Source organism: Nematolebias whitei, chromosome 2 (assembly GCF_014905685.2).
Source record: "Nematolebias whitei isolate Nwh7 chromosome 2, NemWhi1, whole genome shotgun sequence".
Classification (NCBI taxonomy): Eukaryota; Metazoa; Chordata; class Actinopteri; order Cyprinodontiformes; family Rivulidae; genus Nematolebias; species Nematolebias whitei.
In genome coordinates this window covers 17,067,653-17,083,537 of record NC_056499.1, presented here as the reverse complement: position 1 = coordinate 17,083,537, position 15,885 = coordinate 17,067,653, and the positions used below count along the sequence as shown (strand labels likewise).

Below are 15,885 nucleotides of genomic sequence, written 5' to 3'. Positions count from 1 at the left end.
AACATAATGTATTATGGCCATTGGGTAAGACATTACCATTTAACCATTGTCAGCCACATTTAACAATTATTGAACAAATTCACTTTGTCCACCTAACTAAATGTTTAAAAAATATACAAGAAAACCTAATACATTTAACAAATGTTTTGTTTAAAACAGGTCTCTCTTGAAAATGCGTCCTTGTGACTCAATAACCTGTATAAATGAAAGTTGAATGAAAAAAATCTTTGGCCTTTTAGATATAACAAAATATGATAAACATAATGAGTAAATAGTTTCACAATTTATATTTTATTGTATATAAAACAATAATTTTGTACAATTATCTTTGACTCAACAATCTATTAAGAGCAAAAAGGTGGCAGAATCTGCTTTTTCCAATACGGCAAAACAATTTTAACAAGAATTGTCTTTCATCTCGTAGGACACCAGATATTGATCGTCTCCCCAACCTGAAGTGACACATGATTGCAACATAAAAATCAAGTAGTTTTCTGTTATCCCATGGTCTCTCAGAGGCAGCAGACACACCTCAGCCTCGCTGACAGCCCTCAGCCTGACTCAACAGCGCTGCATAGCTCAGCACAGCTGTCTGTTGTCCCTTTCATCCAACGTCTTTCTCCTTCTGTCTCACTCCCGACTTTGCTGCCCACTCAGCATGAAAATGATAAACACCTCTGCTCACTCATCTTCTTGGAGCCCTGTGCAGCTCAAAGTATGAGAATGAGATCAACAACGCGATCAAGGATCCACATAATCAAATAAATAGATTAAACCAAAGATTTTATTAATTTCTTTCATCTATAGGGACAAATTCCCCAAAGGGATAGCTGACCTCCATGCCTTAAGAAGGGAATGGCATACAGACTTATTCCAATAGACTTTTGGTGGTGTGGATGTCCAGTCTTCAGTTTTAACCTTGTTAACATTTCTCAAATCAGAAACAGCTTTTCATTCGTGACGGCTTTAGTTAGTAAACAGCTATGGCCCCTCCTACGGGGCAGTATCTTGAAGGAGATGCACTCAGATTACTTGTGTCAGCATTTCAGCTGAACAGCATCACCATGTTGACACGCAACAGATGAACATAAAACCTTGAGAAAAAAAGATGTGCTCGAAGCACATCCTTTAAAGAATATTTTTCATGAGCGTGCGCACACACGTATTATCTTGAGTATTCCTTCCAGCAGGCACAAATCACACTCGGGCAGATAATTCAGTGTCACAGTGAGCCTTGTCTGTGACCCTCTGGTCCCCTGCAGACAGACGAAGCAGCTGGACAGGGACCCACGGCTGCCCAGAACTCACTTCCCCTGGGGAGTTCAAAAGAGGAGAGTCCCTCTCTGCCTTGGAGGATGACCAGCTGAGCTCTGTATGTGAATGTGCTGTTAAGTCTCTATGCCCAGGAAGGTCTGAGCAGGAGGAGAAAGACTTGCAAATGTGCAGCAATGCAGGGATTTTTGTAAGAGTCAGCAGGCGGATGGAAATAAAACAAGATCAGCTTATTTTTTTTGCCACTGACCAAATGTTGGTTCTTTGATGCTTTGTTGTGACAAACTTTTTGTTTAAAATATTTGTAATGTAGAAGAAATTATATAGAAATATATATTTTTATGTTGTATTATTCATACTTTAATGATATGTTTTTTCCTCCTTCAGCAGTTAATTGCTTATCATGCTCTGTATTATTGTAATTGTACAGTGTATGTGATTAACTATGAATTTTATTGACAAATCTATGTGGTCCTGTGATGGACCACATAGGAAAAGTAAAGTCATAGTGTTGCATCTTAAAAAAATAAAACTGTAGTCAGTTTTTTGACAACTGTAAACACATATTGCCATTAGTGCGTCCAAATATTGGATTAGGAGTGTTAAACAACCCCTTCCCCCAACCCTAACCACCCCCCACCCCCCACCCACCCCCCACACACACACACAATGTACTCGGCGGAGAGTGAGTCTTTCCTAAGTGCATATTAATATTGCATGGTTAAATGGGAAATGTTAACTTTTTTCAATAGCCTTTGCAGACTAATGAAATATTAAACAATCAGGGAGCTTTTGTTTAACCAGGACACGGTAAATATGACATTAATAACATATTTTAAAGGGGATTCAAACAGGAAATTGCTAACTTTAAAGTTTGTAGTTTTAAGCAAATTTCTACTTTATTTTATTATTTGTGAAATGGTTTGCTTAAACAGCACATACATTTTATGCTATCAGCTATTCCACAGAGACACAATTTTACTTGTGTCTGCTTCTTTTCCAGTGCTGCATAACAAAGACCCCAGAAGACTCAGGCGGGACAATTCATTCATTCAACCTTTATTTAGACAGGTAAATCCCATTGAGCCTCGAGGACTCATTTACAAGAGAGACCTGACAATTGCAAAATATTTTCATTAATTAGGTGTGTAAGAATGCTGGAGTATTAAAAATATATATATATTTTAACTGGAAAAATCTAATTCAGTATGCCTTCAAAATGCTTCTAAAATTATTTTAAATTAAATAAACCTTTATTAAAACAATCAAAAAGAAAATAGATTAAAAGGCAATTTTATTTAAAAATAAATTTAGACAAAGTACAGGAAGATACATCACAAAAACGTGGGATGTGTCAGTCTGAGTCCCTCTGAGATTTATTGATGTGGTGGGTTGGGCTTTCGCTCAAGGTACCAAAACTATGTGGAGGCCAGAGCTGCATAGGAGGGGGAAGAAACAGAAAAATAAGAAGTTAAGAAAGAATCTATTAATAAACACAAAATAGCTCCCTACAATAATGTGAAAAATCGTATTTTACTTTTGGCACAAGCTGTAAAACGCAGCTTTTAATGATGCATTTGACCTCATTACAAAAACAATCCTGTTATTTTATCAGCTGTCATAGCATGGCCTCCAGTGGAGTGCCGCTGTCCAATCAGATGGACAGAAGGTTGCACGACCTGTTTCCAGGGTCATGGTTGTGATGACATCCAGTGAAAAGACAACTTTGCAAAGTAGAAAGCTACACAATATGTTGTCCAGGCTTTGGTTAATCACACACAGTTGTTTTTAAGCTTCAAACTGACTAAAGTCTTTGATTTGTAGCTAAAACAGACTAAATGGAATGACACAAACATTTATTAAAGGACAGCATCTTAGAGCAAACGCTTGACATAATCAAACTCGCATAAGAAAACGATGTCGCTTAATTTGGAAAACATTTGAGAAAAGCCTGGTTGTTACCTTTAAGCAAACACGCCCTTGAATGAGGGCATAGGGAATTGGGCCATAGCTCCTTGAGTCAGTGGAATTCTTAAGGTTATCGCCTTCCAGCCATACGTGGCCTTTTGGAACCTAAAAATATTATCACACAAAAGCAGGACAAAAATATCAGAAAGAAAGCAAGTTTCTGACTAAACTCAACTAGTAAAAGTGAGTAGATCCATTAAGTCCAAACAGTTGGCTCATTTTTCCCCTCCCTCCCCACCTCTCTTAGCGTCAACCTATTGGTCCCTTCTTTAACCTGCATCATCTTAGGAGAGGGGTCATGGGTAACGGACAGCGTTGGGGGATATGGATTTACAAGAACTTCAAACAGGGTCATTAGGCTGTTGGCTAAGATCTATGCCCCTCTTACCATGGGGGTGGGGATGGGGGAAAACAAAGCCAGAGAGGGGCCTGAGATAGCTGGGTAGAGGGAGCACAAGGGAGAGGACTCCGCTGCAGCTAGCAGCAGTGTCCAAGGGTCTCCACCGCGGTCCGACCTGCCAGTGGGGCGGTCATCCAAGCAGGCTCTAATTCACAGTGACACCAATTATGATTAATCTCATCACTTTAGGAGAGTAGGCTTGTCAAGGCCCTAATTAAGTGTGCTGTCCCCCTATATGTGCAGACAGGATCAACAACACATTATATTGTCATAATGGGCATCACAATCCGCGAGTCTATTTTTGTGTTGCCTAACTTTTTAACGGCAAAAGTCCTCTGGAAGAAAAAGAATAGAAAAAAAAAAAAAAACAGGAACAGTGGGCGATGTCACAATCTTTGCTAACGTTTGAGCTTCTTACTCGGACCTGCTCTTTGATTAGTCTTACAGTGAAATGCTGCTTTTTGTTTCATATTTGATAATTGAGACAGATGATGTGACATCATCACAAGCTAGTGACACGTTGACCTAACATGAGGTAAACAACTCACTGACTAATAATGACACAAATGAATATCATTAAAGGAGTCATTTGAGAACCATATGTCAGCATGCTGGATTCTCACCATTACACCTCATTAACATGGCAACATATGCCGGCTCCCAAGCACACAAGAAAAAAGAAATACTATAGTTTGTCATCTGCTAAATCACAAGCCATCAGTTTGAGTTTTCTTTTGAATATTCTCCTTGGTTGGGTTGACCCTAAATGCATAAAGGTTTGATTAGAAAATCTTCTGTTCACCTGTTCAAACATTTTGGGAAAACCATTCCAGTCGTTTAAATAAAACTTAAAGCAAAGCCACAAACTGATCAACAACACCGATGCAAATTAGCAACATCTAATCAACCACAGTAAAAATACCCACTGTGGGTCAGATTTTCTATCTGGGGCAAATTTGCATCTGGACGCAAATCAGTAACTGTGGCTATGGGAGAGTCCAGTTCTGTAAGAGTCTAACGCTGCAATGTGCTATAAATACAGGCATGATTACTTCATATCAGTAATGACCAAATCACTTGACAAGAACTCAGATGTAGTACAAATAAGTCAACTTGTTAATTCAAACATGCAGTTTGCAAAGACACTAAGTCTTGTTGCTACAACGCAGGTGATGAAAACCTAAATCCAGTCAGTCTTTGAGTCGTGTTTTTTCCAAGTCAGATCAAATAACAAAAAGTTATTAGTCAGTGTGATAAGACTATTCTTGAGCTTAACTGCACTAAAATATGCTTTTATTACTTTTTTTAAGGTTTGGAAATGCCTCAATTAATATTAAAAACTCAAGAAACAAGAAGGCAAATAATAATAAGGAAGAAACAATAAAAAAGGTTAAATTGTGTCCTCTGGACCAGTTTCTTTAAATGCAACGTTTCGTTCCCCATCCAGAGGACTTCCTCAGTCTATGGCCTGCCAACCAGATCTGTTTCATAGCCTTTGCTGCTGCGTTTCAAGCCAGTCTCCTGTTGGAATCTCAAAAGTCGGCTTTTAACACGTGCAAAACAGAGCACACCCATCCAAAACAATCAATCATGTACAACGGACTAGAGTTCGATTAAAGCAGACTAAACAGGGCTGGTGTGAATGCACCATAAGGCTGTACTTATTAAAACCAAATTAAAAAAAAAAAACGAAATAGGACTAAGAAACACAAAAAGCTGTATGATGTTTGGATTTAACAAGTTTTCCAAAAGTCATTACTGCCCAGGAGATTCAGTTGTCATCTTCCAGTCCCCTGAAAACATTGCTTAGCCTCTGTTCTGATGAAGGAGGATTTCCTTCATTACACACTCCTGCCAGTGCTGTGCAACCCCTGTGTGTCGACAAAACAATCTAAGGCTCCTTTCAGGCTAAAAATATATATATAAAAACATAGCTATTTTTGGCAGACAATAACACAACTAGCACAAAACTCACAAATTTAGTGTTGGACCTTCATGATGATTTCCAAAAGTCCTAACTTTTACACAAAGTACATAAAATTCATTTTTCCAAGGGTACAACGCGATGATAAAAAAGACCAATTAGTAGCTTTATAAAACAAACAACGTCATAGAGAAACTCAAGCAGGAGTAAAGACAATCTACTTGAAAGATCACCTGGAAATTTTTCAGAAAAGTGATAAAGAGGTTGGAAACCTGAACTGCTCCATTGTGGACAGAACCAGCATAAACATTGGGGCCCATCAGCTTGTGAATCACAGATGGGTGAACAACAAAACAAAAACAGAATTAAGTTAAAGAAAAACCTCTGAATTTATAGGACTGATGAAACACATAAAGCCTGTAATTAATCAGTTTCTCTGCAGACAGGGTGGTGGCATATGTGAGTAATCTGTCATCTTGGTTCCCAACAGTATCAATATGTCTACTTTTGACAGACGAACATTTCTCCATGTTTCTAAATATCCACATAGGCTCAATACAGAGCTGAAGTATATTTAAATAATGTGGGGGTGGGGGATTTTGTTGTGATGGATGGCAAAAAAAAAGCAGTAGTTCAGCAGCTGCAGGTTAGGTCGATGCCAGGCATTGTGTACCTGTCAGAGACGTGTCGAGAAGAGACGAAACTGGAGCTCTCATCGCTGTGGAGGAATGTTGTTTAACAGCCATGTCGTTACACTGCTCATTATTTTAACATAATTGGGGTGAGGAATTATGTTCAGCTTAATATCGCATATGAATATAGTTAAATCTTTGCTATGTTATTCTGTATATCTTTACTGCAAAGAACAGAAGATATGAGAACCTTTCGTCTCGCTCATCTTTCTGTCTCATCTGGTACAACATTAGGATCAAGTGGCACTGTTTTGACATAAAAGCTTCAAAATCGAAATGATTCCTTAAAGGTGAGAGAGCAATTAGTCTGTTGTTGGATCTTTGATGCTTCTATCTGTCTGAACAAGAAAGTAGGTGATGACAGGGTCCAACACTGCCGTAAAAAAAAACACACAAAAAAAAAAACTCTACAGGTCTACAAATAAGGCTTCACACCATCATAATCACACACAAACACACAAATCCTCCTGAGAAGAAAAAAAAAAATCAACTCTCTAAGGAGACTCAAACCCATATGAACAACTGGTATTTTCTCAGTTACACCAGTTGTTGCACAGTCACTTTGTCCCTGGGAGGTAAAAACATAATAAATATGACAAAACATAATATTAAAAATATCCAGGTAATATGCATCATAACTTTGTAGCATTAAAAAATGTGTTAACACTTGTAAGTTCTAATTTGTCCTTTTTCATTATTTTAACATAACTGGGGTGAAGAATTATGTTCAGCTTGATATTGCATATGGATGTTGTTAATTAGTTAGTTTTGCAATTAATAGTTAGTTTTGCAATTAATAGTTAGTTTTGCAATTAATAGTTAGTTTTGTAATTAATAGTTAGTTTTGTAATTAATAGTTAGTTTTGTAATTAATAGTTAGTTTTGTGTTGTCGTTGTCTGCTCTATTTATGAGTAAAACCATAACGCATTTACTTTTAAATGCCTTTATATGTATGTATGTATGTCAAGTTCATGGTTTTCTTTATTGTCATTCGCATCTCATGTGGTACATGTGGTGGAATGAAATTGTGTGTACAAGGCCCCAGTTACATCCAACAAAGTATAAATTGTAAAAGAAAAACAGTAGTAAGATCTAAGATATGAACTAAGAAATACACTAAAACTAAGAATATGCTAAACACTTAAAAGTGCAAAAACAATACGCCCAACAACAGCAGCATGGACATGAGTGTGTGAGTAGATGAGTACGAATGAACACAGCAACATGAGATGAGCAGCATGGATAATCAGCAGCACATAACATCAATCAAGTGGCATCACAGTGATTTTTTTTTCCCCCAGTGATAATCCTGATTAGAGATACACAAGTCTAACTGCTTCAGGGTAGAAGCTGTTCCTCAGTCTAGTGGTTCTGCACTTAATGCTCCTCAGTCTCTTGCCCGAGGGAAGCGGGGCAAAACGTGTTTGTGCTGGGTGAGTGGGGTCCTTCACGATGCAGGTGGCTCTCTTCCTGCATCTGGTATGTATGCATGTACTGTATGCACAGTATATGCCTTTGTATTTGACCTCAGGAAAAATTTGATGTGAAAAAGCAGTGCTGGGATTTATGTCAGCATATAAACTTTTACAAAAAGTAAATAATCACCAAGTCATTTATCAGTTTGGAGATTTCAAAGGTTTACGTTTAGCATTAGTCCACTGCTATATTAACAGTTGGAAGCAGATGATTCTTTTTAAGACAGTGTTTCTATCAATTGTGTGACATTTACAGTGTTACCTTACACATACATTCACACATACATGCAGACAAGAGTTGTAGGACATGAAGACAATCTTCTACTTTTGTTTTTCAGTTTGCCAAGTTTTGGTCGAGATTTTACCAGAAAATAAAAAGGCAAATGTACATAAATTGTAAGTAAAGTATGCAGAAAATGTTAAAGCTGTGATAACTGCCGGTGCTAAAGAATATATTTTTCAAATTTAGTTAAAGCTTTTGAGCATTTTAAGTAAGACTACCTGCAGGAAAGCGCCCAAAGCAGAGTATTGTTCAAAAACAGGGTTTGTTTTACTTTTATGTGAGGCACAAATGTACCTATATTAGGAACAGTCATGCAGTAATTGTTCCAAGAGTTAAAACATCTGCAGTGTAGTCCTGTTCTAACTACAAAACAATGCCACAGAAAATGTAACAATTGAAGGAAACCAAAAAATCATGGGCATATCCGATGCTGGACTCAAACCTGGGCCTCCCTCATTGCAACGTTCTTTTCTGAGCAAAACAATCAAAGCTACGCAATAAGTTCAGTGTCAGGTTTTTTTGGCTGGTGCACCAAAATAAAAAATAAAAAAAGGATACCTAAAGTAGAATCCAGGCTTCATATGTCTCATCTCTTTCACATTGAATTATGCTAAATAGAGTTAGCGACTCATCGGACTCAGCAGCAGCTTTCTTTTTTACTGTTTTTCAAGTTGGGCCTGACCACATGCTGCAAGCAAGCAAACTAATTACTGTGTCAACATGTTTTATCAAATATTATATTCAAACTTTATGGGCAGAATGAAATGTTTGCAGGCCACCAGGGGACAATCACAGATATGTAGATTAACTTTCTTTTGGAGCCTGAGGCCATGGAAGGACCTGGCTGTTTTGGTACTTTTTCATTATAGCAACGTTTTACAGGCCCAAATGTGACCAAATACACAAATTAACTTTTAACTCAAAGGCAAAAAAGGAAGAATGTTCTGTTCTAAAGCAGAATTCAGATTAGAAGATTAAACAATGATCTGAAAGTGAAAACAGTAGTTGAAATTATTACTATTTAGGATTATCAAACTTTTATCATGATATATTTCTTAATTTCGGTTGATAACAATTCCAATATTGATATAAACAATATAAATGCCTCAAAAAAACTGTACAAATAAATTAATGTTCATCTTTTATTTGTATTTAGCCTTCAAAGAAATTTGAACTCACCGTCAAATAAACATAAAATGCTCAACTTTGTCAATTTTAATAGTTTTAACTTTAAACAACATCCATGCAGCAAACGTCTGCATTTGCTGCATGTTTCTCTTTTGATACAGCTTAGGGGGGGGGGGGGGGGGGGTTTGTTTCAGGGACACGCTGGCTCAAACTGTTATTGTGCTTCATCTTCTGACTCATCATATTCTATCGAGTGGAAACGTGGAACAACTTAGATGTGTTCCCACTACTAGTTGGAACGATTCTCCGGCACATTTTGCAGCATATTGAAACCTGAAGTTTATCGGATCTTAGATAGTGGGGTGGCCCCGATTTCCTTAATTTTGGGAAATCGGAAATTGGCCGATACTTGCATGAGAAACCAATTTTACAGATTTTTTTTTTGTTGTTTTAACAACAATTGTCTGAACTTCATTTATATTTCAGAGCACTACCAGTTAAAACAAGTTTGGATTGTTTTTAGGATATTGTTCAAGGGTATGTTTTTCAATAAAATAAGATTGGAAAATTGAAGGTGCATTGTGACCTTATAACACCTGACAGTGTTGCTTATAAAAACAAATTAGTATTGGTCAAAATCAGAATCGGCAGGTCAGACTTTTAGAAATTGGTGATGGTCCAGAAAATTGCAATCGGTGCACCCCTAATAGACAAATCACTTCCACACCACCGAATTAGTCTTTCCTCTCTTACCAATTATGTCATCTGCTTTCTCTTTGCTTGTGAAATCCTGTTCAGTCAAATTCTGACGGTCATGGGCACTCATTTTCAAGCGAAAACTTACCGCGTGTTGGAGCTTATCCTAGCCTACTACCGCTGACTCCTTCGAGCTCTGTGTGTGGTGTACGTCACCACGGACTTAGTTGTGTCACGGCTTTTTCTGTTCGAGTTGAAACATTTCCATTCTAGAATTGCGCCGCTCAAGGAGGCTGCATGTTGGAGCAGCTCTGTTAATTTCATTCTGAGATTTTGCTTTTGGAAACTTTAATTCCTCTTTTTCTGGATGTAAATCACATTTTTTGGATGATCGTTTCCTTTGGTATCGAATGCTGTGCAGCTGGAAGGATTTTTACTTTTTTTTTTTAGTTTTGGACATTTGTTATGATGCGTAACCATGGCAACAAGGCAGTTTTCTACAACAACAGCAGCTGAATAACATCTAAAAAGCTGAAATAATATCTCAACTATGGCCCCAACTCTCAAATGAGTTGAAAAGGATGTTCTATGGATGCATTCTCATCTACCTGCCAGCTGTGCTCGAGTGCCTGACCACTGAGACTCTGGAACTAGCAGGAAACACGGCTCACGACAGCAGAAGAACAGGATTGTCCCTCAGCACCTACAGTTGGCTGTCCGCAGCTATGGGGAGCTCGGCAGACTTCTGAGAGGAGCGGCCATCGCTCTGGGAGGAGTTCTGCCCAGCATTCAAGCGGTCCTACAGTCCAGGGGAACCAAGAGGCCAGCCGAGTCTGGGTGGACGGATCGGACGGCATCTGCAGCCAGTTTCTTAGGATCCACTGTGAGATGGACCTTTACAAGTGATCCTTCCTGTCTACAGCCATCGGTATCTATAGCATCTCTTAATGAAATGAGGATAACGAGTTACAACAACAAAATAATTTCCCTCTGGGATTAATAAAGTATTTTTGAATTGAATTGAACAGCCGCTTCAACCCAAACAGAAAAAAGAAATGCGTCAGTGAAACGCTGTAATCATAGCGTAACGTGTATTGAAATATCGAAAATGTGCTTAAAACTCATATCACCGTTTTTGACTAAAAGTATATTGTGATATATATCGATATTGAATTATTGTCCAGCCCTAGGATTACCAACCCTAAAAATATGTTGAAGCGAGTCAGAGTCAATAGGAACTAGCTTAAACTCATGGACAGCAATGTAAACTTGAAAAAAATGCCTCAAGCTGAAACATTTTTCATATATATTTTGATAGCTCAAAATGCACTGATCCCATTGCTTACAAGTTCTAGTCATTTGTATATAAATGCAAAGTAGAAAAGGAAACCAAAGTACCGGTATTTACTTTTCATTTGATGAATGGCACTTGCAGACTTGGCCCTGTGCAATGTTTTTATAACCTCATCCAAGTGTCTGCCTATAGTCTATAAAATACAACATAAATTCAAAAACATGCAACATAAACACAGCCTTTGGTTTGTGGACTGTCATATATTGTCACACACACAAACACACACTCAGACAACCCTCCTCCCACCCATCAGTCTGTCCATTCGGCTGGCACTAACTCTAACAGGCTTCAGAGAGATTGCAGGCCTGAGCTGTGGGTGTTGGGGAGAGTAGTAATAGAAAAGCAATGACAGTGGTTTCAGTGGCCAAAACCTCGATCACTCTCAGGTTTTATCACTGTTCTGAGGAAATATAGGTGTTGTCAAAAGCTGATATTTTTGATCAGTGACACAAAATGGATGTGCGTGGTCTAAAATGTAAACAAGTCTGACAGCGTACAGACTGTGGTGCACATACAAAGAAAAACTGAAACACAACTCTGCATAATGCATAAAGTATTTTGTGGCATTTTATAGTGGAAGAGACTATCAAGTGTTTTCTACTAAATGTCTTATTCATTCATTCTCTATGAAACTATAACTTTCAGTTTGCTTTCTAGGACATGCACTGAGCTGTGGTTGTTTGAATAAGCTTGCCAAAACGAACCCTCACTTGTAAAGCAGGTAGTAAGTAAATGAGAAATTTGTATAAGGAAACAAAATGTATGTGTGTGTGTGATATAAACATACTTACATATGTGTGGGTCTTGAAAAAATTTGAAGGGGCACTTGTGCAGATTTTGTCACCTTCCAGCCCTATTACCCTTTTACAAATGTTCATATTTGGGTCAAATGGACTTTTTGCAATTATTATGTCACCACTGAAAACAAAACATAAGCATACTGATTAATTATAACACATCAGATACATTCTATGCATATTTGTAAAATTATAAGCCCATAATCTTTCAGTGAATGTAAAAGTACATGTAATATTTAATGTGTTGTACTCTGAATGAAACACATCAGTCCTACCCACTTTTGTATTTTACAAAGATGACGACTCATGCGTTCAGAGAAGACAACATCATGATTTACAATCGTCGGCTCCATGGATGGACCAGAACACTGAATTAAGACAAAGGAAACAAAACTTGGTTATTCCTTGTGCAGAAAAATAATTATGCAACGTGAGAAAAGAGGCATAATTTTTATATTTTGTGTAATACAAACCACCACAAATTCTCCGATGTATTCAAAGGCACAGTGTGCAATGCAGCCGTACTGGATTGTATAACCCACGAAGCCCAAGGTCTTCCCCAACATACGACGAAACATCGTCACCTATGAAACAGAACAGACAGAACTTATGATACACTTACAGTCACTATATCTGATCCAGACCTGGTAGAACTAAATTATTTAAAGGATTTTTAAAGAGAGAGAAAGAAAAGCCATTTGGAGTTTAACAACAAAGTCCATGCTCAATAATCCAAGTACACAATCCAACATTTTTCAGACACGACTGTCAACAAGGAAGAGGGCCGGCAATGGAGGAGGGGGCGTGACAAAGAGACCATCTTAGCACCAACATAACTGGTTTGTTCCACTTTGGAGTAAGCTGTTGGGGGAAGAATCAGTTTTGTGTTGTGTGTTTCCTTGACTGATGAAGCCTTCTGGATCGAAGGTGAAACGTTTCAGCACAAAAAATGAAACTGTCCAGATGACCTGACTGAAAAATGTTGCATTTGGAGTTTAATTTCTAAAGGTGTGGACAAGGTTGCCACAGTTGGCCAAATGCTATGATGACACATTCTTCAGTGTTTCATTCTCAGGGGCTGAGTGGCTGGTTCACACCAGAAAACTGTCCTGAACTTTGATCCTGTGTAGGATGGACCCATCAACACCTTGCGCTCAGGTGATGGACAAACACAGAAGCTGTGACACATCCAGCCAAGCAGCTCTTGCTCTGTCTGCAGCCAGCCCCTGTATCTGTGCTGCCTCCTCTACCACCACAATCATTAGAGCTGTTATCAACTCCTGTCAGCACCATAGAAACACAAAAACACCTTGGCACCCTTACAACTGCCCTGCAAACAATGTCATTCAAACACAAACAACGACTATGCACACGTACCTACTAAGCAAACATCTCAGCCACTCTCAGGTTATTGACTTTTACTCAACTTGTGGGATGAACAGAGGAAAGTAAACCAGAATTTATACACTGTCATTGATGCATATGAAGAAAAGCACCTGTATATACACATAATGAAATTGTCTAACAGATACTATAAGGTTTAAATGTTAGTGTATGCTTCAGTCATTTTCCTTTTGCTCAGGCTGCTGTCCTGCTAGTCCACCACAGGGTTACAAAATCTTTTTCTTCATCTCCTCTATTCCTTCTGTCTCTTTCCCTCGATCTCTCTCCATGTCTCCTCTCCCTCCCAGGGTATTATTAACCAAAGCAAGCAGAGCGGAAACCAAAGCCCCAAATCTTTAGAGCTCTGGGAATGACTTCCCAAAGATGGACAAGGATTAGGCCCCCAATTTCTCCCTCACCTCCACCTCCTTTCTCCCCAGGTTCCCAACAGACTGGGTGTCAGGTGGCTCCCTGAGCCCTGCCAAAGGTGTTACCCCTAATCCCATTACTCCCTCTCCTTTCTCTTTTTCTCTCACACACACACACAGTCCACTCTCATTCATTCCAGCTAGACTTCATCTATTAAACTTTGTATCTATTCTTTCATTCTTAGCATGGTATGTCTCTAGCCCATTCACCATCCTTTTGATCCAAAAAAGACCAACTTCATCCTCTCTCATCCCTGCTGCTGTTACTCTCTCCATTCCACAGTCACCCTCGCAACCCTTAGCTTTTCACAGATACTACAAGAGCTTGAGCAGGTGAAGGGGGACATATAGCTGCTCAGTGCAGGGCCAAAATGAAGTGCCCCTTTTCCCTGTTTCTTGTTCTTTTCTGCAGGACCTATAAACTCAGTCCTTCCCTAGCAGGTACAATAACACCTCTGGCCCTCTAATTCCTCAGTTGAGAAGAAAGTGGTCTAAAGGTTAATGTGAATCTCAGGTTTGCACTGAGACAGCATGTCCATCCCTTCTCTGCTTACTCTCAGTATGCTTCATCATCACTGCGGTACTGTAATGCTCTCTCAGACATGATCTCACATATGTACCTCCTTCTGCTGGACTAGGGATCAAAAATCTTTGCTAGCACTCATTCACAAAGCAAAGTAGACAGTCTCCCATGCAGCTGGTCTCATATCTCTGTTTCATCACTCCCCCCCACCACCTCTCCATTCCAGCATGCATTCATCATAGGTAGGGATTAAGGGACTTTGCATAACAAGATCACACGGCCAGTGACTGATATCAAGAGTCCATATGCAGCCGCCTGGTTTTCCGAAGCATGCTCGGTCATTGATAGTGTGTGCATGAGTGTGTTTGTGTGTATATGCATGGACAATGGCATCACCTGTGTGTTTAATATACAATGCAATGTGTGAGATGAAGTGACTCTTTTGGGATTCAGAATGAGGTAGATACCCACAGGGACCTTTGATTGGATCTCTATCATCGCTCTAATTTCCCCCAGGCAACGAGTCAGGCAACTCACACTATCTCTTGTCCCTAATACCCAGTGTACTTGTGTGGTGGGGCAACAAGCATTAATAGAATGCTGTATTACAGCTGTAAACGAACACAAAGTCTCCCTGTTAATCCAGGATTACACGCCAAACATGTTTGTGGGGAGACAAAAAAAGTCAGTGCCGCCTTTCCTGCAGAACCATCTGTGACTGCTGGCCTCCTGTTGTTGCACCGCGCTGCTACAGTGAGGAAAAAGAGGGGGATCCCACATGAGTAGCAGCAGATGGAAACATCATTGTGTTTAATTCTGTGATCCTCTTATTGTGGGATCCCCATACATTTGGCACAGAGCAGCCATGTCTGCATGAATAAGGACAAAATACTAATATTATTGTTACATAATAGGAAAATATAGTTTGTTGCAAAGGTTAGGAGACCAGTTATGTTATTCATCAAACAAAAACAGTCATAACATGTAATTTCTTCTACCCTGTTGCAGAGATAATAATGAAATACAAGCTGTTTTAAAAACTGTACAGCATTTTGAACATTGATGACTTAAACTACTACTCTTCATTCAACTGTATCAATATATTAACACATCTGCTTAATACTGTGACTTAAACAAATATTTTTAATGTTATTAAGTCCATTCAGATAAAGGGAGCTGGCTAACTAGCTCACTGTACGGTGGCCTACACGGCCCAATTGTACAGTGGCCAAGCAGACATGTAATGCGATATGCAGTACGCTCAGGAGTAGGAGCGGAAAAAAATAAAACAAACGCATTTAAAAATCGATTGAGATGGTGTAGAGGCAGGGCAGCCGGCTTGGGACCCGAGAGTCCCAGGTTCGATCCCCAGTCACTGCACATCACGTGGCGTCTCTGGGCAGCACGTCTAATCCCCAAAATGTCCCCCGGGCGCTTTCAATAGCTGCCCACTGCACCACCTGGTGGTGGATGGGTTAAATGCAGAGACTAATTTCGTCATTGTATGGAAACATACAGTGCTGACATTGTGATGACATTATTATTATTATTATTATTTATG

The 15,885-nt window shown here is 39.1% G+C and overlaps 1 protein-coding gene across 1 annotated transcript in view; it reads right to left on the bottom strand.

The window, feature by feature from the left end:
* Positions 1 to 2,395: 2,395 nt before the first annotated feature.
* The window catches only part of immp1l (inner mitochondrial membrane peptidase subunit 1), a 20,944-nt gene continuing 7,454 nt past the window's right edge, over positions 2,396 to 15,885 (bottom strand). The window contains exons 2-6 of the mRNA XM_037697479.1: positions 12,464 to 12,574; positions 12,270 to 12,358; positions 11,985 to 12,111; positions 3,235 to 3,345; positions 2,396 to 2,707 (exon numbers count right to left, since the gene is read on the bottom strand). Of these exons, the coding sequence (XP_037553407.1) occupies positions 2,627 to 2,707; positions 3,235 to 3,345; positions 11,985 to 12,111; positions 12,270 to 12,358; positions 12,464 to 12,574 (519 nt within the window). The 3' untranslated portion in view covers positions 2,396 to 2,626. The remainder of the gene's footprint in view (positions 2,708 to 3,234; positions 3,346 to 11,984; positions 12,112 to 12,269; positions 12,359 to 12,463; positions 12,575 to 15,885) is intronic.